This window comes from Huiozyma naganishii, chromosome 3, assembly GCF_000348985.1.
Source record: "Huiozyma naganishii CBS 8797 chromosome 3, complete genome".
In the NCBI taxonomy this organism is placed as follows: domain Eukaryota; kingdom Fungi; phylum Ascomycota; class Saccharomycetes; order Saccharomycetales; family Saccharomycetaceae; genus Huiozyma; species Huiozyma naganishii.
The window spans coordinates 1,064,330-1,085,139 of NC_035924.1; the positions used below are offsets into that span (position 1 = coordinate 1,064,330).

Sequence of the window (20,810 nt, forward strand, 5' to 3'; positions counted from 1 at the left end):
GAGTACTACTTTGTTGTTTGAGGGGTCGTCCGTGAAGTCTCTTGGTCAGATATGTCTACTGCAAACGTGTTACGGTACTCTGCGCTGGGTCTTGGTGTGTTTGTCGGGCTGAAGAATGATCTCGGGTTCAGGTCTGCAGCGAAGAGCAAAAAGGAGGAGGAGAAGTATCAGCAGAAGGTGAAGCTCGTTGAGGAGGCCAGAGGTGAGTGGAAGAAATTACATCCACCTGCAGTGGTACCCACCAGCGGGGCTGCTCAAGTCAACCTGGATGACCCAAATTTTGATTTCGGGAAGTACATTGACGGAGTCCTCGGGTCGTTGAAATCTACTTGATTCTGGGGACCCCGCGAGGAGGACGGTGGAAGCACTGAATGGGGGAGGGGGGAGTAATAGAAGCTTCACGTGTTACTTGTCCGTTTGGTGCCGGGTACACCCTACATAAGCACATATATTCATCTGCAACAAGACGTAAATGTAAATAACGGCTACACTAGTTGTCTGTAGAGGCGGGAGGGAGGCATCAATTGGATTGTTTCATGGGGAAGCAGTGGTAAACTTTCATACATATCTATATATACAGGTCCATTTGATTTGAGGCTATTGACAGGCTAAGAATATATCTGCTGCACTCAATGTATGGATTTACGCACTTTGCTAAACACTCTCCCCGCTGGCAGGTTGTACTTCTCTCTTACAGTTCTGACGTTCAAGTCCCAGGTACTTCTCCAAACATGTGCGCCCACTGGGTCTAACTGGTGGTCTTTCACAAACGCTCTGAGATCGAATTCGTCCCTAGAGTCCAATTGTGTCGTCAGAGGGGCCGTCTGTCTGAAGACCCATGTTGCAAACCGTTGAATCCCAGCGTTCTTTTCTGGTACCGGTGGTAGATACGGCATGAGCACGTTTTCGTCTGTAAACCTCCTTGCGTCCACGACGTTGTCGTTGTAAGATACTTTCAAGTTTGTCAATCCGTAACATAGTGACGTCTTGTACGAGTCCCTAGCCAAGTCCGGTTCGTCCGGGTTCACGACCAGCACGGTATACAGCTGTTCTTCAGGGTTGACCCTGTCAAATTCTTGTAGCTTGAAGACGGGTTCCATTGCAGTAACATTTGATGAAAGCATCTCCCCCGGTTCTATCCATTTGTTCACACCAGTTGAGTAAGGGAACTTCACATGTACGTCCACGCGGGGATCAAGTGTGGGCAACGTGTCAGGTATAACGTGAAGCGTCTCGAGTCTCTGCATCAGAAGCATTTGAGCCTTGGATTCCCAATGTTTCTTCCCAAGGTAACGGTACACCGCTACGTTGTAGTCGATCAGTTCCGGGTTGTTGTCCACTTTCTCGCTAAACTGGAAGTTATACTGCACCTCTGGGTTGTTAATCTCCACCTTCCGCAACAGTGTCTCCCTAGTACTTGCGTCCATAGCGTCCGCATGCTTGTCCAACTGATCTTGTACCTTCGCTGCCTTTGCCTCTAGAAACGCATAGCTGGACGCAAATACCTCGTCAATCAGCTCGGGAGACCTGTACTTCAACCTGTTGGACCGTCTGTGCAGAGATGCAGGCCCATCTGAGGACGATCCATTCAGCAGAGACTGCTTAACCCGGGCAGATTTCACATTCAGCGCGGCGGGTCTCCCTTTTGCGCTCGCCCAGACGTGCTCAACTGTATTACGGACCACTGCACCACAGTGTATACTTCTCCTAGCTGATATCATGACCACGGCCGGGATCTGGGAGGGACGGTCTCTCTGTACTTGTCGGCTTCAACAGTACACTCTTCGAAACATATTTGTTATTCAATTCGATTCCTCGATGAAACGGACTCGAAACTGATCACTTGGCAACTGAAGTGGCTCATGGTTGGGCATATAAGCACGCTGGGTTTGAAGCTATGAGTATCTGATTGTGATGACGGGAGCGATGTGTTTTTGTACTGTTGCTTCCCCTTTCTTCTAGGCTTTTATTGGTGACAAAGGAAGTTGCTAAGAGGAGGGGTTGGTAATACTAAGAGATTGGAGGCTCCACATACATGCTACACCGGTCTGCCTCAGCGAATGCTGTGGCGACTCTTCGGAGACGTAGCAGGTCCTTTTCCAGTGTCAGTGGACAAACCACTGGTCGGCCGTTCTTAAGAAGAACGTTGTCGCAGAGCAGCAACATATCGATGGTCTCCTCGCTCAACTCGAACCAGAAGCTGAGGGACGAGTCCTTCAATGAGTTCTGGCATTTCTTGTCTGGGGACGAGTACTACGGGGCGGTCAATTCGCTGTGGGATAAGTTGCCCCAGGACACGAAGGACATCTTCGTTGCGAAAGTGGTCCAGAAACGGCGCAGCACAAAGTGGACCTACGAGGACGTAGGGGACCTGTTCACGGACCAGGCTGTACCCACGAAGAACTCGTTTATGCACTATCGAAGGCGGGTGTCTCCCTATTTCAGGAATAATGCGCCCGGGATCCGAGAGTCTGTCATCTCAAAGACCGTGGCAGATATATACAACAACGAGCTGACGGACGAGGAGCGGCTCGAGCTCAAGAGGGAGGCTGAGCATCTGAGAGCCCAGACGTTAGCCGAGAGGATCGAGATCGCACAGCGATACGTCGAGTTGAACACAAGAGGGCTCGATGCAGACCCATTTCTGGCGGAGGTACGGCAGTGGCGCGAAGAGAACCGGTCTTTGGCACCCTCGGTACAGCAGGTAAATAGTTTGGTCGAGAAATTAGACTTGGGCAAGGCGGAACCTGCTGTTGCTGTTGCTGCTGCTGCTGCCGCTAAACCGAGCTCATTTGTCGGTGAATTGACTGCTCAGTCCCGGAAGTTACTCAATAAGTTCAAGTCCAAGTCCAAGAAGAAGAGGGGGAAGAACAAGAGCAAAAGCAAGAAGGCCGCGGATGCGAGACCATTGGAGATTCTTGTTCCCCTGTGAGACTCGAGCCTTTTGCTGAAATGCATTTATAACTAGTGGTACAAACGGTCATATGTCATCTATATATTCTATCAGCAACAGTCCTGGAAGTATATTAATGCTAATATTATTAGTAGTAGATGGTACCTGTATTAACCACCGTAGACGCCCTTGAAGACATGTCTGATCTCCTCTGTTGAGTAACCCCCGGAAAGGCAAAGTTGGAGCAGCAGTCTTGATTTCTCGGGGTTCAAGTACCCTGATGCGATGACGCTGCCGCGGGTTCGTGTGCTTGAATCGATTGGTAGGTTTGCAATGGGGATCATCCCATCCATGGACCTCTTTGAGAAAACGATGGGCACTGGAGACTGAAGCGCCCGCTGGCACATATCATCGGGCAAAGATCCTGCGCCCATCGTCGCGATCACTATCCCAGCACAGCTGCCCTCGATCAGCGTTAGGATCTCGGGAGTGATCGACTGGTGGCCGTAGAGGATACACACTTTGGGGAGGCCGAATTCGTGCCCCCCAGTCGCCAGGTCTGGTTTCCAATTCAGTTTAAACTTGTGACACCCCTGTGGCTTTACCGGTGGGTAGTAGTAATGGATTTCGTTGTTGACGAAGTTCCCCAGATACCCCTGTCTAACGTTGAAGGAGTCTAGACTGTTGGCGTTCGTCTTTGTGATGTAGTAACCGGCGGATATCTGGTCGTTCAAAGAGACGAGCACGGACCTTCCCCTGGACTCCCTATTAGACGCAATGCAAATGGCCTGGTACAAGTTCATTGGCCCATCCGCTGAGACACTTGTCGAGGGACGCATGGAACCAACAAACACGATGGGCACGTCGCCCGTGTCAATAGTGCTCTCTATGAAGAAAGCGGTCTCCGAAAGTGTGTCCGTCCCGTGCGTGATCACAATCCCGTCAAAGGACTGCAACGACTGCGATATCCCCTGATAGATCTTGTACAAGAGTGGTTCGTCTATATTCTTAGAATCCACGTTGCACAGTTGCTCGTATTCTATCTCGCATATCTGCGAGATATCCGGGATGGAGTCTAGCATGTCCTGAATGGTCAAATCGACGTGGTACCCAGCGGTCGCGGATGCATTGACACCCTTGGACGCAATTGTACCCCCTGTCCCCAGTATCTTAATCCTGGGCAGGTTACAACTCGTCACAGTGGAGTTTTCAGCGAGGTCAACGGCCACGGTCATCGCAGTGGTGGGTTCTGCACTCTGTATTGTGAACTGCGAGTTTTCCAAGTCCGGGCAGATAGTAGTAATCTCCAAATTCTGGTTCGGCATTGAACAAGTCGGTCACACTGGTACGATAGGACCCCCCCGCTGGGCTAAGTGCTACCCTTTGAAACCTTCCCTTTGACACAGTTATGGTCATCGCATCGAAAAGTGTTGAAAATTTTTAAACGCCGTTTCAAACGGTGTTGTTCAAGGCGTTTGCATCCAGGGACGAAGGGGAGTAAGTGGGGGACAACGAGGCCTGGCGATGGAGAACCCGTACGATAAAGTGCAGAGTAACATCCTGTCGCGGATAATAGCGAATGTCGAGCGATTGAACCAGTCCGTAGTGACGCTGAACCAGGAGCTGGCGACCGTGACGCAAAAGAACAAGCAACTGGAGACGATCGGCACGATCTGCGAGAACTACTCCAGCAGCATGCAGTTCAACTTGGAGACTACGGGCCACATGAGGCCGCCCAACGGCGACGCCGACTGATTAGGGTGGGGGGGAGTGCTATCGTGTTATATATGTATAACATAGTATGAATACGTATGGTTAGTGTACAAAATATGGTGGGGGGGGGGGGGGGTCAAGGTTATGCCTGTCAATTCTCCATCTTCTATGGCAGCATCCCGAATCTCTTCTTCAGAGTGACTCTCTGTCTGGAGTACTTGTCATCGGGGGAGAACCTCGCTGGATGCGCAGACTTGGTGATTTCACCGTCCGCGGTCGCCTTCTTCAGAGTGTAGATTCTCTTCCCCTCGTTGTCCAAAGTGTACATCAAATGCATCGTTGCGTGTGTCAATGGTCTCTTTTAACGCTGTATCCACCGACTAGTCCTCTAAAAGCTACACCAGAGTACCAGTCTGTTAACAGTCGTCTCTTCGCATCGTTTTCAAAAATTGAAAAATTTTTACGCGAAAAAAGTTACAAAAAATTTTAGAATTAGGGCTTGCGGTGTTACCCTCATTTCCGAAATAGGGACACCACAAGCCCTAATTTTGCTTTTTCCTCAAACCCTAGGGTTTAGAAAAATTATAGAATTAGGGCTTTCGGTGTCAAAAAGATCTCTTGAAGGGAGAAGAGGACTTTCTTCAATTCCTGCCCAGAGGTGGCTAGAGGTGACCACGGGGGCTGCTGGTCTATGTGTCTGGTGTGTCTGTGAGGTGTGCGAGTGAGTTAGGACGATGGCGGACCCGTTTGCGTCTTTGTTGACGTCTTTTAAGGAGAGTAGTAAGAAACCGGCTGCGAAAAGCGAGTCTCCGGAGCCTGTCACGGTGAAGGGTGGGGGTGAGCCGGCGACTGCGAGTACACATGCGGTGTTTATGGAACCACTGATACCGTCTGGGGGTGGTCAGGGCAGTTTCCAGCAAAAACCTGCTGGTTCTGACGACAAATTTGACGATGTGTTCGATTTGTTCAATTCGGAACCTGCTGCGGAGGTTAAAGAACCTGATCGTGTGCCCTCCGATGAAAGCGTTCATGAAAATGTGGCTGTTGTTGATGAGGTTCGAGATATGGAGGTGGCCAAGATTATGTCGCTGGGGTTTGGTATTGATAAAGCTGTGGAATTCTACGATTCAGGTGTTTTGTATGACGAGTTGGTGGAAAGGCGTGATAGACGGCACATTCGGCATACTCACACTAGACACAGTGTCAGGGAGGTCACGGAGGTACCAAAACACACTGGGAACTCGTTTTTCTCAGCCGCTGTTGGGCTGCTCAATAAGGGCAAAGATTTCGTGGACCATTTGACTGCGTACCCTGATGAGGAAGGGGATCGACTGGCCAGGTACAGGCAGGAACATGCAGACGCGGCACATTTTGGTGATTTTACACCAGGTGAACGAGAACAGGATCTCCTGATAGACGATTTCGAATCGAAAGTGAGTATCACGGACAAACACAATCCACCATTGGCACAGACCCCAGATGAGACATTGCTCGATTTTGGCGAGGATGACAGTTCCAAGTCCGGGTCCCGCACGCACGTGAACAACTCTCCCTCGATAGAGTTACCCATTGTCCCTATTTCTACCATGGAACTGTCTGGGTACAACGAGTTCAGGGCAAAGGGTACCGAGTTGTTCAAGAAGGGTGACTATTCAGCAGCGGTGCTGGAGTACGAGAAGTCACTCAACACTCTCCCTGAGAAACACCCTCTCCGGATCATCGCCATGTCCAACATGATGCTCCCGTACTTGAAGATAGGTGAGTACACGAAGTGTTTGAAACTAGCGCCCCTCGCGCTAGAGTTGATACCAGAGGACCGGAGTACCTGGCGCAGTGTCATACAGCAAAGTGAACCGAAGAGAACGTACAGGGACATCTGGTCAAAATTAGTGATGAGACTAGCAGAGGCGCAGGAACATGCCGAAAACTACACTGGTGCATTCGATAACTATCAATTGCTCGTGGCCAACGGTATCACCAACGAAAAGGTTATGGACGGGAAGAGGAGGTGCCAGAAGGTTTTGAACCCGCCGAGCAAAGTGGAACGGAAGGGAACACCGACGCCGACGCCGCAAGTGGTGACACCGGCAAGGACCCCGGACCCAGCAACCTCGAAGACCGTCTACGAGAATGCGGAACGCGTAAAGAGAGCAAACGCCAAGTCCGAACAAGAGGAGGCCGCCAAAATGGAATTCTACGACGTCGTCGAAACCAAAGTAAACAACTGGAAGGGTGACAAAGAGGGCGACATCCGGTATTTGCTCTCGCATCTCACAGAGATCGTCACCTGGGTCGAATGGAACTCAGTCTCCCAGGCGGACCTGGTGATGCCCAAGAGAGTCAAGATCACGTACTTGAAGGCCATCGCCAAGATCCACCCGGACAAGATCCCTGCTGACCTGCCATTGGAGTACAGGATGATAGCAGATACCGTGTTCAGCGTGTTGAACAACGCGTGGGAGAAGTTCAAACTGGACAACAACATAAACTGACACTACTGCACCTCTTTATACAAGAGACAAAATAGTCATATAACGTTACATTAAATAGGAACAAGCAATTGGTACAGTTCGCTGGCAATTACATCAGGGCATGCTGCTGGACAAGCTGATCTGGCCGAATGTGGTCCTTCTGTACCCGTTTGTGCTGTCAATCGGTTTGATCTTGCACGTTTTGGTGCCCGAACAGGTGCAAGATCAGTTGAAACAACACGTTTACTTCTTCAACTCAAAGAACGTGCTGAACCAGGTATTCGCGTACAAGGGGAATCTCGTGTGGACGGTACTGTTTCTGTACATAGCTGTACTGTCGTACTTCATCAAAACAATGAGTCGTGATCCCCTCGAGCAGCGCGCTGGGGGGAGACAAGTGGACTGGCAAATTGTGAGGCAGTACTGCTGGAAACTGCTCTTGAAGAACGGTCTACTCTACTTGTGCTTCCTAGTCATCGATGGTGTGTTCATCGCGACGGGAGGGGTTTGCACGACCATGGGGGGGGAGATGAGGAAGATAAGGTCCGCAGAGAGCTGCAAATGGAATGGCGGGCAATGGGAGAACGGGTTCGATATCAGCGGACACTTCTGCTTCCTCATGAACATCAGTCTTATCCTCTGGGCTGAACTCCAGTTGCTCCAGGATGCAATAAGGAGAGAGGAGCTCGGGGAGGAGGAACTGAACCTCTGGATATGTTACAAATGGCTTAGACATGGATTAACGGCCGTCAAAATTACATTATACATATGGTTATTCCTGCTGTTCGTCACTGCTTCGTTCTATCATACATCGTCTGAGAAGCTGATAGGTTGCGCCTTCGGATACGTGTGTCCATTTGTCATGTACCACCTCATTCCAACGTCGCCCCGGTTAAACGAATTTTTCTACGGTTAACTGCTTCAGTTTCCCCTCCAGATCATCGATGGGCCCAGTGAGGAACATGGCCAACTTACTCTTGACCTCCTCTTTGCCCTTTTTCACGTACACCGAGACGACTTCATTGTTCTGAATGGTCAACTTCACGTCGATCATGAACCTGGGACCCGTCATGAACGACACATTCGTGCTTCTAAGGTCCCCCCTTAGATCTTCTATCAGGCCACGTTCCTGTAAAGAGTTGAAGTGTTTCAACCGCAAGGAACTCTGGACCAATCTGACGTAGACTTCTTTAGAGAATAGATAAATATCGTTGTTACTCGTGGCGAGGCCACCCGTTATTGTATGGAATAGAGAGTGCACGTCAATGTTTCCCGGGATCGTGTGCTTGAAGATCTCCCATACCTTGGCCTTCAGATTCTTCTTTAACAGCACGTAGAACGGTTTCTCGAACTTGGAATCCTGGTCATTGAACACGTCGAATCTCACTCCGAGCATCTCTCGCGTAATGACCATCTTTTGCGTCTCCGCATTCAATTGCAAGTCCGCAGGGTCTACCACTGGGAAGTACGTGATACCAAATAGTCGGTAAGCGTTTTCTAGAAGAATCTTCTCGTGTAGTCGGGACGTATCCGCTCCATGCTGCGCTGGGTTGCGCTTCCTCTTTGAAGGTGACGACAGTATATCGGTGTCCAACAAGTCACCGACACTTTGGTCGAACATTTGATGTTCAATCGGCACCTGGTTCTTCAGCACCCATTCGTCCTCGGGTAAATCCTCATCTGAACGGTTGCCCTGCTGATGTGCTTTGTCCTTGCCCGTTTTAACGGGGGTAGCCGTTGCCGATACGCTGCGATTGTTCGTCTGATTGGCACGGTTGCTCCCCGCTGAGTCCACGGAATTGGTGTCGTTGTCATCGTTATCCGATGCGTCCGGTCGGTAGTCGTTGTACAGTATATCGTACAGTTGTGGGAACTTCTCAAAGACGCTTTCGAATTCCTGGATGACAACATTCGTTGTGTCTTTCGTACGGGATCCACCTAACCTCTTGTCTCTGATCTCACCCTTCACATCGGCTGTTCTTTTCTTCAAAGACTCAATCTCTTTCTCAAGGGCGTCAATATCCTGTTCGAGATCCTCCAGCTCACGCATCGTGCGCTATACGTCTTCTGGAGTTCTTGAATTGTAGTGATCAACATTACTGAAAATACCTATATCGCTATTAATTTTTCATGTCATTAGATGCCTAAAGGGCTGGACGGTCCACTTCGTCAATTGACGGTAAAGAGCGTCCGCTGAATTGCGCTTGTATCGCCCCGAACATTCATACAGTAGTGTAGCTTGTCTTCGATGAGGCCCCGCACTTGGGTAGCCGTTTTCATTGTGAGATTTGGTCATATTCGCGACCAGTAATTTCGATCCATACATCACTCAGCCCAGGTAGTTTTCAATCATCGAGAAGGTGAGGGTACTGTTTCTCCAGGTACTCATCCACAGCGGTCAGGTACACCTCCAGTGCTCTTTCCTTGAATTTTTCGAGTTCGTAGTCTTCCGTAGCAAGGTTAGTATACGCCGCTGCAACGGCATTCATCTCTAATTCTGTCTGTCCCTGTGGACGGAATCCGTTTGCAAACTGAGCCAATGTCTGAGTATTACATTTGGGGCCTATGACAAACGATCTGAAGAACTCGAGACAGCTCTGTCCATCGTAGAAGTAGTACGGGGTGGACCATTCTTCTGTGCTGTAAAATTGCTGGTTCATCCGATCTGCAATCGCGTTCCAGGACTCCGGGTCCAAGCTCGGTCTATGCTTCACTACTTCCCCCAAGAACAGTATCTTGGTGTTCGAATTGAAGACCCGGATTAGATAGTGGTAGCGGAAGATGAAAACCACGATTGCAACGGCCCCCACGGCACATATGATAATCATGAATGCGGACAACACGTATTCCCTGGTGTCTTGCACCATCAGTACAGTGCTGGTTAAGAAAAGCACGTATATCAGGACCCCAATTTTGAAGTAGGAGATGTGCAACAGTTCGTGGATATAGTGTCTCGTTTTGGACTTGTAAATGTCCCTTGGTAATACAATTGGGTCAGCCTGTATCTCCGCAATGGCAGATTGCAAAGCAGACATTCTGTGCTGTGTACGTTAGTTGATATCAATAAGACGGCTGGTGCTCAACCGGGGGAGATATCAGCATTCCCACTGACAAGAAAGTTGATTAAAATGACAAGAGATGAAAAGAGTTAAGAATTACACATCAAATATTCGTTAGATATTGGCAACTGGTTCTCGGGAGGGGCGATCTGTCGCGGGTTCCCATAGACGGCCGCACAGTGTGCCCTCCTGATAACAGTTGCTCTTAGCGACAAGGACGGTCGTGTCTGTGCGCTGCGCTTCTTGCATGCGGCACATAACGTGGCATGAAGTAATCCGGCAAAGGTCCCATCGTTCTGGGTTTATTTAGTGGAGAGTTTGGGGTGTGGATTGTCCCCGTCAGGTGCTGTCTTTTCTCTCGCCCTTGAACCTCTCGTATATGTTTTCCTTGGCCTCCTGTTTATGCTTGACCCATTCCTCTGCTCTCCCCAGTGTGGTGTCTACAACGTCCATGACGTTTTGTACCATATCAAGGGACTCCTTCGCCAGTATCAGCACTTTTCCGTTGGTGGTCAACGCATGGTTTGTCATGTCTCCGCTGCTGTTTGTGTCGCTGCGGCCCCTCTTGCTCGTTTCGTAGATGTACGATTTGGGAGGGACCCTTGTTGCACCTGCCGTGCCGCTCGGTTCGTTGGGTATGAGATTTGAAACACTGGAGGACCAGTTTGTCGGCAGGTTCAACAGCGTCTCACGCACCTGCGAGCGGGCCGGCTCCGGGAGCGAGCTCCCCGTGAAGCGCGATATCATGTGGTAAACCTTCTTTATAGTGCCGACGACCTCCATTTTGATCACCGTGGCCTGCTCTTCTGTCTCCGTTGAGTCGAATGCGTCAAAGAACCGGTCCTCCGTCTCCTCGTGCTCGTGCTTGACAGGGTTTTGTGTATGCAATCTTGCTGTGTTTGGATTCTGGCGGTGCCCCGCTTTGTAACTCGCGTCATCCTCCTTTTGAACCAGATCCTGCAGGTATGTGACTTTGTCGGATAGCTGTTTGTTAGCGAGTTTCAAGAGGTGAAGGCAAGTAAACAGTCGTTTCTTCGACTCGATGGACATATTGAGCTTGTATTCTTTTAAGTTATCAATAGCGTCAGCTATTTTCTGCCTCTTGGATATCCTGCTCTCGGAGACCACGGAACTCGAATCGTCATCGTCACTTTGCTCCACATCACGATGGCTCCCTCCCCTAACCTTGCGATTGTGGTCCACGCCGTCGTCTTCCTCCTCCTCGTCTTCTTCATCTTCCTCGTCATCGCTCCCACTTTCCTCTCCTGAGGTAGTATAGTTTTCATCGTATGCATCGTCCAGTAACCTGGCAATCGAGGCGACCCGCTTCCTGTTACTCATCTCGTCATACAGCGTGACGACATTATTTACAACCCGATCCAGCAGCGTCGACCCCTCACGGGTCTCCCCGCCGTCGGCAGCAGCCTGCGACGCATCCGTCGCAGACCTACTCCTGTTTATCCCAGCCTTTCTCAACTCGTCCAGCACCTCTGCGGCCTCAACATCCTCCTCCGACAACCCCGGATGCCTATTCAATGACATGTAAAAAGCTTTCTAACCAATCGGTGTCTCTGTAGTGTGTGTTCTGCAGTATATTCACTCCTTAGTATCTCCACACCACGTCTGTAAGAGTGGGGGGGGGGGAAGTTGATCCAAATATTCTACCCAAAACAAAAGAATACAAGACAGAGAAAAAGCCTCGACAGAAGGGAAACCCGCAGCAGGTAAAAAACAGTAAGTTGCACGGCTACCACTGCCCGAGTTCCTGCACCGGTACGATGCAATGGACGACCTGACCCTACCTCTCTCAGTCGATCAACCTCTCGTCCTGTATGCAACGTTTCGTCTCAAAGTGAAATTTTCTCACTTTTGCGTTTTGTTCGTCGCATGTGAAAAAATGAGAGAAGAGTGAGTTCGGCCGAACGAGAAAGATGGTTCGGCCGAACGGTTAGTCCCCAGTCGGTCCTCCCATCAGTAGATGAGGTAGGCGTACTCGGCGTCGCTGAGGGTCGTGTAGCGGACCCAGGGGAACGACTGGTACTCCAGCTGCGGTTCCTCGATCTTGAGGTACTCGACGCGGAGCCCGCTGGAGGTGCAATAGGGCACCTCGAAGTCCATGGTGAGCAGCTTGTCAATTTCTCTTGTGCGCGGCTGCAGCCGGTGTTCTGCAACGGGCTCGGTGTTGCCGTCGTCGTCGTCGTCGTCTTCGTGAATTTGCTTGTACAGTTCCTCCAGTTTGGGACCCTCGCGGAGCGGAGGCGGATTCATGGACGTCTTGAGCATTTCTTGTTCGCGGTCGTATTCTTCCTGGTTGAATAGGGCAAACTCGACGCCCATCGACAGTTGCGTCTCCCCATGACCACCGCTCATCGAACCGACCTCCCAGAGTAGGAAGTCGTCGCTGATGTTGAACAGTATCGCACCCCTGTCGCACTTGGACTTGAGGTTCTTGCTCAGGTCCACACGGTACTCCCTGAACAGCTGCTTTATGGGGACCCTTAAGGCCAGTTTGGATGTCGCGTTCGTCGTCTTAAAGTGCGTCTCGATCGTGAGCAGCAGCTTCAACTTGAACTTTTTCAGCTTCGGCTTAACTTCGAAATTGACCAACTTCACCATCGGCTCGTCCCGGACGTGTCTCTTCAGCTCGTACCGGCACAGCGTGAACTCTCCGTCTGGGGGTACAAACTCAACGTCCTTGTGGTCGCTGGACTCCAGCGAGGCCAACGAAACACACTGATGGAACTTACAGTTTGCTAAAAACTGCTTGTCCTCATTCACGATCTTGTTGATGGACACTTTCAAGTTGGGCATCCCTGAGAGAAAACACTTGCAGCGGATCTCCCCGTGTATCAGATTCTTCTTGATGACGTTTTGCGTAAAGTCCATAAAGTACTCGACTTTCTCTATAACGTTGAGGAAGAACTCGTTCTTTGCATAGTGGATACCTTTGGTCCTCCACGAGATCGGCATGATGGTGGTCTTCGCAATGTCGCTGTTCAGGAAATTAAACTCCTCCTCCTCTTGCATCAGGAAATCCAGGTCATTGACAAGCTTCTTCTTGTTCTTCTTCTTCTTAGAACCACCAAGCAACATTAGCGGATCGCCCGTGATCTTCTTCGCACGCTGCGTTAAATCCTCAATCTCATTCTTCTCGCTGTCCCCCATACCGGTTTGGGCACCCTTCTTACCCTTGCCCTTGTGTTTGTGCTTGTGTTTGTGTTTGTGCTTCCCAGGGTGGTCCGAATCCGAATCTGAATCCGAACTGGCCCCCAAATCGGCCGACTCGCCCACTCTTTCCGGTAAATTCACCTTCATCTTGATGTAGTCAGCCAGCAGCCCGGAATCAGTCACTTGGATAGCACCAAAATCAATGGTTTCTTCGATTAGTTCCGAGATCAGCACAGAATTGTCCGTCACAATGTTCTTATCGAGCACCTTCACGCCCAGATAGTTCTTCAAAACCTCGTAAAAGTGCTCCAAATACACGAGCGTCTCCACAAGCCCCGTGTCCACTCTGTCCACCACGCTCACAAAGAGTAGCGAGTCTCTCTGGATGTATGTGAACGTGAACAGATCGTGGTAATCGATTACCGGTGGCGCATTCGACCCGTACAGTTTCTTGAACTGCGCAATTGGATACTCCAAAGACGGTACCGCCTTGATATTCTTGCTGATCAGCGTTTCCAAGTTTTCATCCAGTATGTAGAGTACAGAGGACATCGCATTGACCAGCAGAACACCGTCTTGTCTCCCCTGATGCCTGGATACCTGGTCCACAGTGTGGAACTATCAGTATCTCTAGACACTTGGCCAATAGTGAATTTTATCCTCTTTTTTCGTTCTTTATTAACAGTGACAGGGAATGACAGGTATACACATATATATACAAATACATAGATGTAGCCGGACGTAATGTTCAATAAGATTGTCAGAGTTGCCGCTAGGGGAATTCCCCTTGATGAATTGCCAGTTCAACTGAGCAAAGCCGGTTTGGCGTCGTTGTGGCTCGTTCAAAGGGCGACAAATGGAACAGATACAGGGAAACTAGTAAGGGAATGTACGTTTCCAGACTTCGAAAGCACCTGGGGGTTTCTTACACAGGTCAGCATGAGATCACACCTCTGGGGGCATCACCCAACGATCACAACAACATATAACAAGGTCAAACTGGAGCTGGCAACGCACGACCTTGAACAGCAACCAAACAGCGTATCTGACGTGGACTTGAAGATGGCCAAACGAATAGAGAAGTATATACATATGTACAGCGGTTCTTCTCCCTGAGAGACGCATAGAAACAGGGAAAACAATAAATGGCTTTATGAATTGGAGTTATGTTATCTACACACTACTGGGAGTGTGCAGTAGTGTCCTCTTGTGGTAATTCTTTCTTATCCTCCGACAACTTCTTCTCCAGTTTATCAAATTCTTTCAAGGCAATCTCCTGCTCCGGGTCCAACATCTGTATGACATCGTTCACCTCTTCGACATAATGCTTCAACATCGATTCAATACCGTACTTCAACGTGACCTCACTGCTAGAGCAAGACGTGCAAGCACCTTGAAGCTTCAAGTACACAGTCCCCGTTGCAGGGTCCCACCCACGGTAGTCAATGTCACCACCGTCCTCCATAATTGCCGGTCTGATCCGCGTATCTATAAGCTCCTCGATTAACTCGCTCACCTCTTGCTCGTCCTCATTGTACTCAAATTTGGGCATGTTCACTTTGTAACCGCCTTCCTTCTGCTCTTTGACGTTTTGGAACTCTTCAGAGACCACGCTATCCCCAGAGCTCAAATGTGAGGTCAGTATCTCCAGCACGGCGGGTTTGATCTGATTCCAGTGTACCATGGAATCCTTGTTGACAGTCAAGAAGTCATCACCAATCATCAGTTCCTCAATACCGGGACACTGGACGAAAAGCGTCTTAGCAAGGTTGGAATGGTCTATGAGCGTATCGTCAGTGTTCTTGATCATTATACTCTTCGCACCCCTCGTTTGAAACATCTCCCCGTCCTTCGACAGGAACTTCAATGCATTGTCGTTGGGCGTAGACAAAACCTGTATGCTTAACCCCCTTCTCGCCAAAGAAACGGGTGATAACCCGTTCCCAGTAAACCTGCCCCTCAGAGAAACCCTAAGCATGTCGTCGTCGTATCAGATGTGGAGGTTTCAAGTCCAGAATAGTATCATTAAATGTTGTATAAATGTATAGGTCGATATATATAGATATAAGTGCGTAGTACTTTTTCCGAATTTGTCAGCATCGCTAAAAGAGACGTCTTAGTCACCACTTTCGCGATGGATGACTCAAAGAAGTGGGGAAGAATAGTGAGATCCTGCTCAGCGTTCTACCAGATCGTCCAGATTGTCTTCTATGTTGATGTACCCGCCGTTGACGTGGTGTCTTCTGGCGCTCAATTGACTCTGTACAATATGCAGCTCTTCTGGATGCTCGTTTTGCCATTCTCTCAGCTTGTAAGTTTGGCCTGTCAAGTCCCAGTAGATCCCGCGGAACGTGGTGTATAGTCCATGTCTCCCCTCGTACAATGGGTATATGATCACACAGAATGAACTGATGAAGATCCATATTATCAGGACGACCACCCACCCGGTGAAAAATCTCTTGCTGAAGATGTAGTGCGTACCGTACATGGGCAATGGCCACACGACTAAAAAGGCAAAGGCGAAGAATATGCAAAGGGCGTATGCTATCTTCAACCCGCGTGACAACTGTTTTTTCTCGGCATCCAACTCCTCGTTTAGCTCACTTTGTGAAACTTCCCGGATAGAACTCAAGATTGTGTTCACTGGCCTCAATATCCCACTCTTAACTACAGTCACATCTTTACCGTCGAAGGAGTTCACATCCTTTCTCTCAATCGATTCGGACTTCGATTCAAGGTCGTGTGCATGGTCATCCTCCTCGGCTGCTTTGTTAATTTCTTCAGATTCATCCGCCCTGCTGATAGACTTCAAGAGTTCCCAATCGAAGTTCTGTGGTTTAAACACGTATGTTAGGATAGGAATGAAGATCATAGGCGACAGTAAGGCAACGACATTCCCTGTCAACATTGGGTAATCCATGAAAGTGTTTTCAATGGTCAACGTGCCATAAAGTGATTTCGTGCACACCAACCACGACATGATGGCCAGTCCAGTACCTAGTACTGGTGATACGGTCATTGCAATGAAATTTGGTTGTTTCCAACAAAGGGTCAGCACTACAGGAATCACAGCACTCGAAATAATGATCCCCATAATCTCATAGATATAACCCATACTCACGCCTCCGTAGTTCAACCCAATGGCGAACCCGCTCATACCGACACCAAATACAAAACATGCTAAATGCGACGAATATATCAGTTGCTTGCCCGTCGCCTTTGGGTTGATGTAAGGCCTGTAGATATCGTAGGTGAACACGGATGACACAGAAATGACTTCAGCGGCAAAACCGGAAGTGACCGCCAGGAAAATCATCAGCAATGTAGCGACGGCACCACCTTTCCCCATTACTGTGACTGCAGCAGCTGGTAAAACCAAACCAGAGCTCACTTCGTAGTCACTCAATCGGTCTGGATACGTTGGGAAACTTGGTAGATGTTCAGTGGCCAAGGCAGCAAACCCCATGGTCAAGGAAATCAAGAATGGAACAGGCATCCAGGCGAGGCCACCCATGACGTAGCCTGGAAGTGCAGCAGCTGGGGAGGCAGAGATAGCTTTGTTCCAGTAACCGTTGTCCAGGAACACTGTACCAAAGTTACCTACCAGGTTGATGACGAGGAAGATACCAGCACCCCTGGAGGTCATTGTCATGTATTCACCCTTGTAGTTGTGTGCCACTGGGTGTGCCTTTGCCGCGGCTCTGACAAGGTCGTACACTTTCCCTGGGGAGCCGAGGATGTCACTAGTGGCGTATACTTTAAAGGCGAAGTACATTACAATGATGATAATGGCACATGTATGCACGTAATCTGTTAAAAAGGTAGCCTTGATACCACCGATCATGGTGTAAATCACAACTCCGATGGGAAGGAGGAACGCACAGGCGATGGAATTCATGCCCGTTAGTCTCGAAAACACCGCTGAACCGGAAGTTAACAGCATCGCGGTAACCAAAATGTTTGTCGCTAGCGCATAAAACAGGTATATGCAGTGGCCAACTTTACCGTACCTTACCTTCACAATTTCCAAGTAAGTGTGAGCGTTGGGTGCCTTTTGTTTTGTCTTGATAGCCAGAATGGAGAAGGCAATGATTTGGAAAGAGGCACCTGCAGAGTATGTGTACCCACCAAAGACACCGTTATTGTATTGCATGGCGGTTGAAGTTAGCAAAGTGGATGCCCAGATCCAGGAAGACACAACGGCTGACGCGACCAGGCCAGTTTTCACCGTTCTACCGGCGGTAGAAAATTCCTCTGCTGTCATAATCTCTTTCTGATAACGTTTAAGTATCTTTGTGGTGGCAATCATACAGGCAGTGAAGACTGCCCCAAGTCCCACGACGATGGCATAGCCAGCGCCTTGTGGTAAAATTTCTTTAAATTCACCCATGGATGTAATGTTGTTGAGGACTTATGCTGTTGTTCCTCAAACAAGAAAGTTGAATTACTCAAGCACAAGAAAAAGGAGATGTGATGAGGTGAAAATCTTTTGTTTCAACAAGAGAGGCATCCCAGCTTATATATCATTGTTCGGAGAAGGCCCCTCACTGATTAAATCAGATCGCAATACAATGTAATGGAAAATCCGATAGTTTCGGTAAAATAAATTATGTCGGTGGTCGTAACCTTCCTGATAAGTTTCTGTCTTGGCTATTCTTATCGAGGGTAGCTAACGCAAATTTAGAACTTCCTGTTCGCAAACTATACCGCGTCAGTGATAAGAAACCGTACTCCCCATACATCTTTAAGCTTTTCTCTTCATGCAAAGACAATACCGGACATTTTCCGATGTTCCCAATTGATAAGCAACGTCAAAATTGCACATATTGAAACGAACTTTGCGCCCGCCGAACCGCACAACGCTTTCCAGAAAGGGTAGTCAAAGTCTTATCGCAAAGTTCCCTTTTGATAAGATTAGATAAGGCCCCAAAATAGAAAGAGACTGAAAAAAAAAGCTTCAATCTGTTACTGCCATAAAAACCTGTACATTTTCTGATATTTTTTAATCAAATTCCAAAGGTTGTAAATTACCGCTTTCGGAAACCGACGCAATTTTCTATTTTATTTTTCAGATTTGCTTGTGTTTCTTAGAGACTTCCATCGGAAAGTTGGTACATTATGCGGATGTTACTTGTCAGTTAGTGCTGGATTCGTTCTACTTGACCAAGCCAAACAAACACAAAAAGGTATATTAACATGTCTGACATCCAAAAGAAAGAAGTTGAGCAACACGAACAGCCTCAGATCATCAAGATCAGAATTACTTTGACCTCCACCAAGGTCAAGCAATTGGAATCTGTTTCTTCCAACATCATCAGAAATGCTGAGCAATTCGAATTGGTCAAGAAGGGTCCAGTCAGACTTCCAACCAAGGTCTTGAAGATCTCCACCAGAAAGACTCCAAACGGTGAAGGTTCCAAGACCTGGGAAACCTACGAAATGAGAATCCACAAGAGATACATCGACTTGGAAGCTCCAGTTCACATCGTCAAGAGAATCACCCAAATCACCATTGAACCTGGTGTGGATGTCGAAGTTGTCGTTGCCTCTAACTAAGCGTAGCTGTGTTCCCTGTGGACGCCGCCCTCTTTGTTTATTTCAACTTGTACAACCCATCGTCACTATTCTCACTTTCTGAAGACTTCCAGTTCGTTTGTTTTTGTAGTAGCTTCGCGTTACTAGCCCACTCTAGGTAAACACAGTTCCTTAATATACCTCTGTCTTACTATCAGTGGTTAAACATCGTTGGACTTCAACGTGTGGTGTTTCATCACATGAATAATTGCAGTACAAGTACTATTATAAATTGTTAGTAACGCGTATATCTATATAACTATGTACATGGCTGTCTCTCTAAAAAATGTATGAATATTGGTATATTCTCTTCTCGTGTACTGGTGGGCCAATTGGTAGTATTTACATGTGTTGAGTCGTTAAGACCTAATTTTTTTTCTTGCTTGGTGCTATTCTCGTTCTCCTCTTCTTCATTTTTTTTCTTCAGTTAGAGATGAGAACTTTTTTCGATATAAAAAGAGAGTGGGTCCATCATTCCTCATCGATTCGTAACAGTTTCTATCTTCAACAAGGACCGCCCCACCCCCAACGGCTGCTTTTCAGTTGAAAAGCGACACACAAGGCGAGAGATATTACTCCCTTTGTGTGGATGCATAATGTTTATGATGAGAAAACGTCCTTAGTGACAATGCTATAAACCCAGCTCTTCGATTCTTTTGTTTTCAAAAGAGTGTGAGAGGAATCTTTTGTCAAACGCTCTGATACCATTTCTTTCTGCTTCCGTTTTTTTAGTGCCACTTTTTTGTATTCACCTTGTCTTACCACCGACTGCCTTGAAGAATGCAATGTCGTCGTCCTGCATTACGTAGTCCTTACCAACGCGTTTCACGACGTGCGCATCGACATCAGCGTAGTGAGTGATTTCTGCGTTGATGAATGTCCTTTGCAAATCTGTGTGGATCACACCTGCTGCCTCCCTCGCGGTAGTCCCCTCTCTTATATTCCACTGTTTCACCTCGACGTCCCCACAAGTGTAGAAATTGAGTAAATGCAGTTTGCATTTCATCTCCTGGATGATGGTGGACAGAGCGGAGTCCGCCTCCGTGATGCCTGGCGCCAGCTGTTTACAATAGTTTGTGAACTGTTCTCGGTCTCCCTTATGAACAACCATTTCGTTGTACTTGGTTTCTATCTCCGCACTAAATAGTACAATATTGTCCCTCGGGGCATACTGATCCCTCCACGTTATCATATCCTTGAGAGATTTGTGCTTTCCGGTGAGATAGTCTATCGGATCAACATTAAATAGGATCAGCGTTGGCTTGCTTGTCAAGAAATTGTACTTATTGAGCACTTTCGCCTCGTCCTCCCCCCACTCAGTCTTAAAGTTAGAGATCTTTTGGCCATTGTAAAGGAACTCTTGCAGCTGTTCGAGCAACTTCGTCTCCCCTTGCAAGATCTTATACTCTACGTTCGAATGAGGGATCCTCTTCTTAGAATTCTGCTCTATGGACCTTTCCAAGTACTCCAAATCCTTAAGAATCAATTCGTCTTGCACCAGATACATATCCCTCACAGGGTCGACGCCGCCTTCCAAATGCGTCACCTCCTCCCCGGAAAACCCTCTCACAAGATGGAATATCCCATCCACCATCTTGATGTCGTTTAGAAACTTGTTCCCTAGCCCCTTCCCATCTGAAGCACCTTTAGTCAACCCTGCGATGTCTATCACTGTCAGCGTCGACGGTACGACCTTCTTAGCCTTGTAAATATCTTGTAAGTGGAACAGCTTCTCGTTAGGAAGCTGTGTTACCGCCTGTGAGGGTTCTATCGTGGCAAACGGGTAGTTTGCTGGATTGCCCAGCTTTGAATTCGTTATACTTTGGAAGAAGGTCGACTTGCCGACATTGGCTAATCCTACTATCCCTGCCGTCAAGTTGTTGGACGATCTCCCCAGTATAACCGAGGTCATCTCTATTGCTCGTGTGTGTT

General features: G+C 48.4%; 17 protein-coding genes across 17 annotated transcripts; 7 read left to right on the plus strand and 10 right to left on the minus strand.

Annotated features, from left to right (window-relative positions):
* Positions 1–51: 51 nt before the first annotated feature.
* Positions 52–333, plus strand: TIM11 (F1F0 ATP synthase subunit e; the record flags this gene model as incomplete). Its single annotated transcript, XM_022607276.1, has 1 exon — positions 52–333. The coding sequence occupies one exon, from the start codon at positions 52–54 to the stop codon at positions 331–333; it is 282 nt and encodes a 93-aa protein (XP_022463888.1).
* Positions 334–629: 296 nt separating this feature from the next.
* On the minus strand, positions 630–1,721 carry MRPL35 (mitochondrial 54S ribosomal protein mL38; the record flags this gene model as incomplete). The annotated part of the gene is made up of 1 exon (XM_022607277.1): positions 630–1,721. The coding sequence occupies one exon, from the start codon at positions 1,719–1,721 to the stop codon at positions 630–632; it is 1,092 nt and encodes a 363-aa protein (XP_022463889.1).
* Positions 1,722–2,035: 314 nt separating this feature from the next.
* On the plus strand, positions 2,036–2,932 carry KNAG0C05460 (uncharacterized protein; the record flags this gene model as incomplete). The annotated part of the gene is made up of 1 exon (XM_022607278.1): positions 2,036–2,932. One exon carries the CDS (start codon positions 2,036–2,038, stop codon positions 2,930–2,932), a length of 897 nt encoding a protein of 298 aa, XP_022463890.1.
* Positions 2,933–3,063: 131 nt separating this feature from the next.
* ASP1 (asparaginase ASP1) lies at positions 3,064–4,218 on the minus strand (the record flags this gene model as incomplete). Its single annotated transcript, XM_022607279.1, has 1 exon — positions 3,064–4,218. One exon carries the CDS (start codon positions 4,216–4,218, stop codon positions 3,064–3,066), a length of 1,155 nt encoding a protein of 384 aa, XP_022463891.1.
* A 199-nt stretch (positions 4,219–4,417) lies between these two features.
* Positions 4,418–4,648, plus strand: DAD4 (Dad4p; the record flags this gene model as incomplete). The annotated part of the gene is made up of 1 exon (XM_022607280.1): positions 4,418–4,648. One exon carries the CDS (start codon positions 4,418–4,420, stop codon positions 4,646–4,648), a length of 231 nt encoding a protein of 76 aa, XP_022463892.1.
* A 124-nt stretch (positions 4,649–4,772) lies between these two features.
* Positions 4,773–4,943, minus strand: NOP10 (snoRNP complex protein NOP10; the record flags this gene model as incomplete). Its single annotated transcript, XM_022607281.1, has 1 exon — positions 4,773–4,943. One exon carries the CDS (start codon positions 4,941–4,943, stop codon positions 4,773–4,775), a length of 171 nt encoding a protein of 56 aa, XP_022463893.1.
* Positions 4,944–5,340: 397 nt separating this feature from the next.
* Positions 5,341–7,098, plus strand: SWA2 (auxilin-like protein SWA2; the record flags this gene model as incomplete). Its single annotated transcript, XM_022607282.1, has 1 exon — positions 5,341–7,098. One exon carries the CDS (start codon positions 5,341–5,343, stop codon positions 7,096–7,098), a length of 1,758 nt encoding a protein of 585 aa, XP_022463894.1.
* Positions 7,099–7,198: 100 nt separating this feature from the next.
* Positions 7,199–7,993, plus strand: YFT2 (Yft2p; the record flags this gene model as incomplete). The annotated part of the gene is made up of 1 exon (XM_022607283.1): positions 7,199–7,993. The coding sequence occupies one exon, from the start codon at positions 7,199–7,201 to the stop codon at positions 7,991–7,993; it is 795 nt and encodes a 264-aa protein (XP_022463895.1).
* MCM21 (Mcm21p) lies at positions 7,970–9,127 on the minus strand (the record flags this gene model as incomplete). Its single annotated transcript, XM_022607284.1, has 1 exon — positions 7,970–9,127. One exon carries the CDS (start codon positions 9,125–9,127, stop codon positions 7,970–7,972), a length of 1,158 nt encoding a protein of 385 aa, XP_022463896.1.
* A 295-nt stretch (positions 9,128–9,422) lies between these two features.
* Positions 9,423–10,112, minus strand: KNAG0C05530 (DUP/COS family protein; the record flags this gene model as incomplete). Its single annotated transcript, XM_022607286.1, has 1 exon — positions 9,423–10,112. The coding sequence occupies one exon, from the start codon at positions 10,110–10,112 to the stop codon at positions 9,423–9,425; it is 690 nt and encodes a 229-aa protein (XP_022463897.1).
* Positions 10,113–10,475: 363 nt separating this feature from the next.
* Positions 10,476–11,678, minus strand: OPI1 (transcriptional regulator OPI1; the record flags this gene model as incomplete). The annotated part of the gene is made up of 1 exon (XM_022607287.1): positions 10,476–11,678. One exon carries the CDS (start codon positions 11,676–11,678, stop codon positions 10,476–10,478), a length of 1,203 nt encoding a protein of 400 aa, XP_022463898.1.
* A 429-nt stretch (positions 11,679–12,107) lies between these two features.
* Positions 12,108–13,856, minus strand: APM2 (Apm2p; the record flags this gene model as incomplete). The annotated part of the gene is made up of 1 exon (XM_022607288.1): positions 12,108–13,856. The coding sequence occupies one exon, from the start codon at positions 13,854–13,856 to the stop codon at positions 12,108–12,110; it is 1,749 nt and encodes a 582-aa protein (XP_022463899.1).
* A 192-nt stretch (positions 13,857–14,048) lies between these two features.
* On the plus strand, positions 14,049–14,420 carry MCO14 (4a-hydroxytetrahydrobiopterin dehydratase; the record flags this gene model as incomplete). The annotated part of the gene is made up of 1 exon (XM_022607289.1): positions 14,049–14,420. The coding sequence occupies one exon, from the start codon at positions 14,049–14,051 to the stop codon at positions 14,418–14,420; it is 372 nt and encodes a 123-aa protein (XP_022463900.1).
* Positions 14,421–14,484: 64 nt separating this feature from the next.
* On the minus strand, positions 14,485–15,282 carry NFU1 (Nfu1p; the record flags this gene model as incomplete). The annotated part of the gene is made up of 1 exon (XM_022607290.1): positions 14,485–15,282. The coding sequence occupies one exon, from the start codon at positions 15,280–15,282 to the stop codon at positions 14,485–14,487; it is 798 nt and encodes a 265-aa protein (XP_022463901.1).
* A 198-nt stretch (positions 15,283–15,480) lies between these two features.
* DUR3 (Dur3p) lies at positions 15,481–17,694 on the minus strand (the record flags this gene model as incomplete). The annotated part of the gene is made up of 1 exon (XM_022607291.1): positions 15,481–17,694. The coding sequence occupies one exon, from the start codon at positions 17,692–17,694 to the stop codon at positions 15,481–15,483; it is 2,214 nt and encodes a 737-aa protein (XP_022463902.1).
* An 806-nt stretch (positions 17,695–18,500) lies between these two features.
* On the plus strand, positions 18,501–18,860 carry RPS20 (40S ribosomal protein uS10; the record flags this gene model as incomplete). The annotated part of the gene is made up of 1 exon (XM_022607292.1): positions 18,501–18,860. One exon carries the CDS (start codon positions 18,501–18,503, stop codon positions 18,858–18,860), a length of 360 nt encoding a protein of 119 aa, XP_022463903.1.
* Positions 18,861–19,626: 766 nt separating this feature from the next.
* Positions 19,627–20,790, minus strand: YLF2 (Ylf2p; the record flags this gene model as incomplete). The annotated part of the gene is made up of 1 exon (XM_022607293.1): positions 19,627–20,790. The coding sequence occupies one exon, from the start codon at positions 20,788–20,790 to the stop codon at positions 19,627–19,629; it is 1,164 nt and encodes a 387-aa protein (XP_022463904.1).
* Between the last annotated feature and the right edge of the window lie 20 nt (positions 20,791–20,810).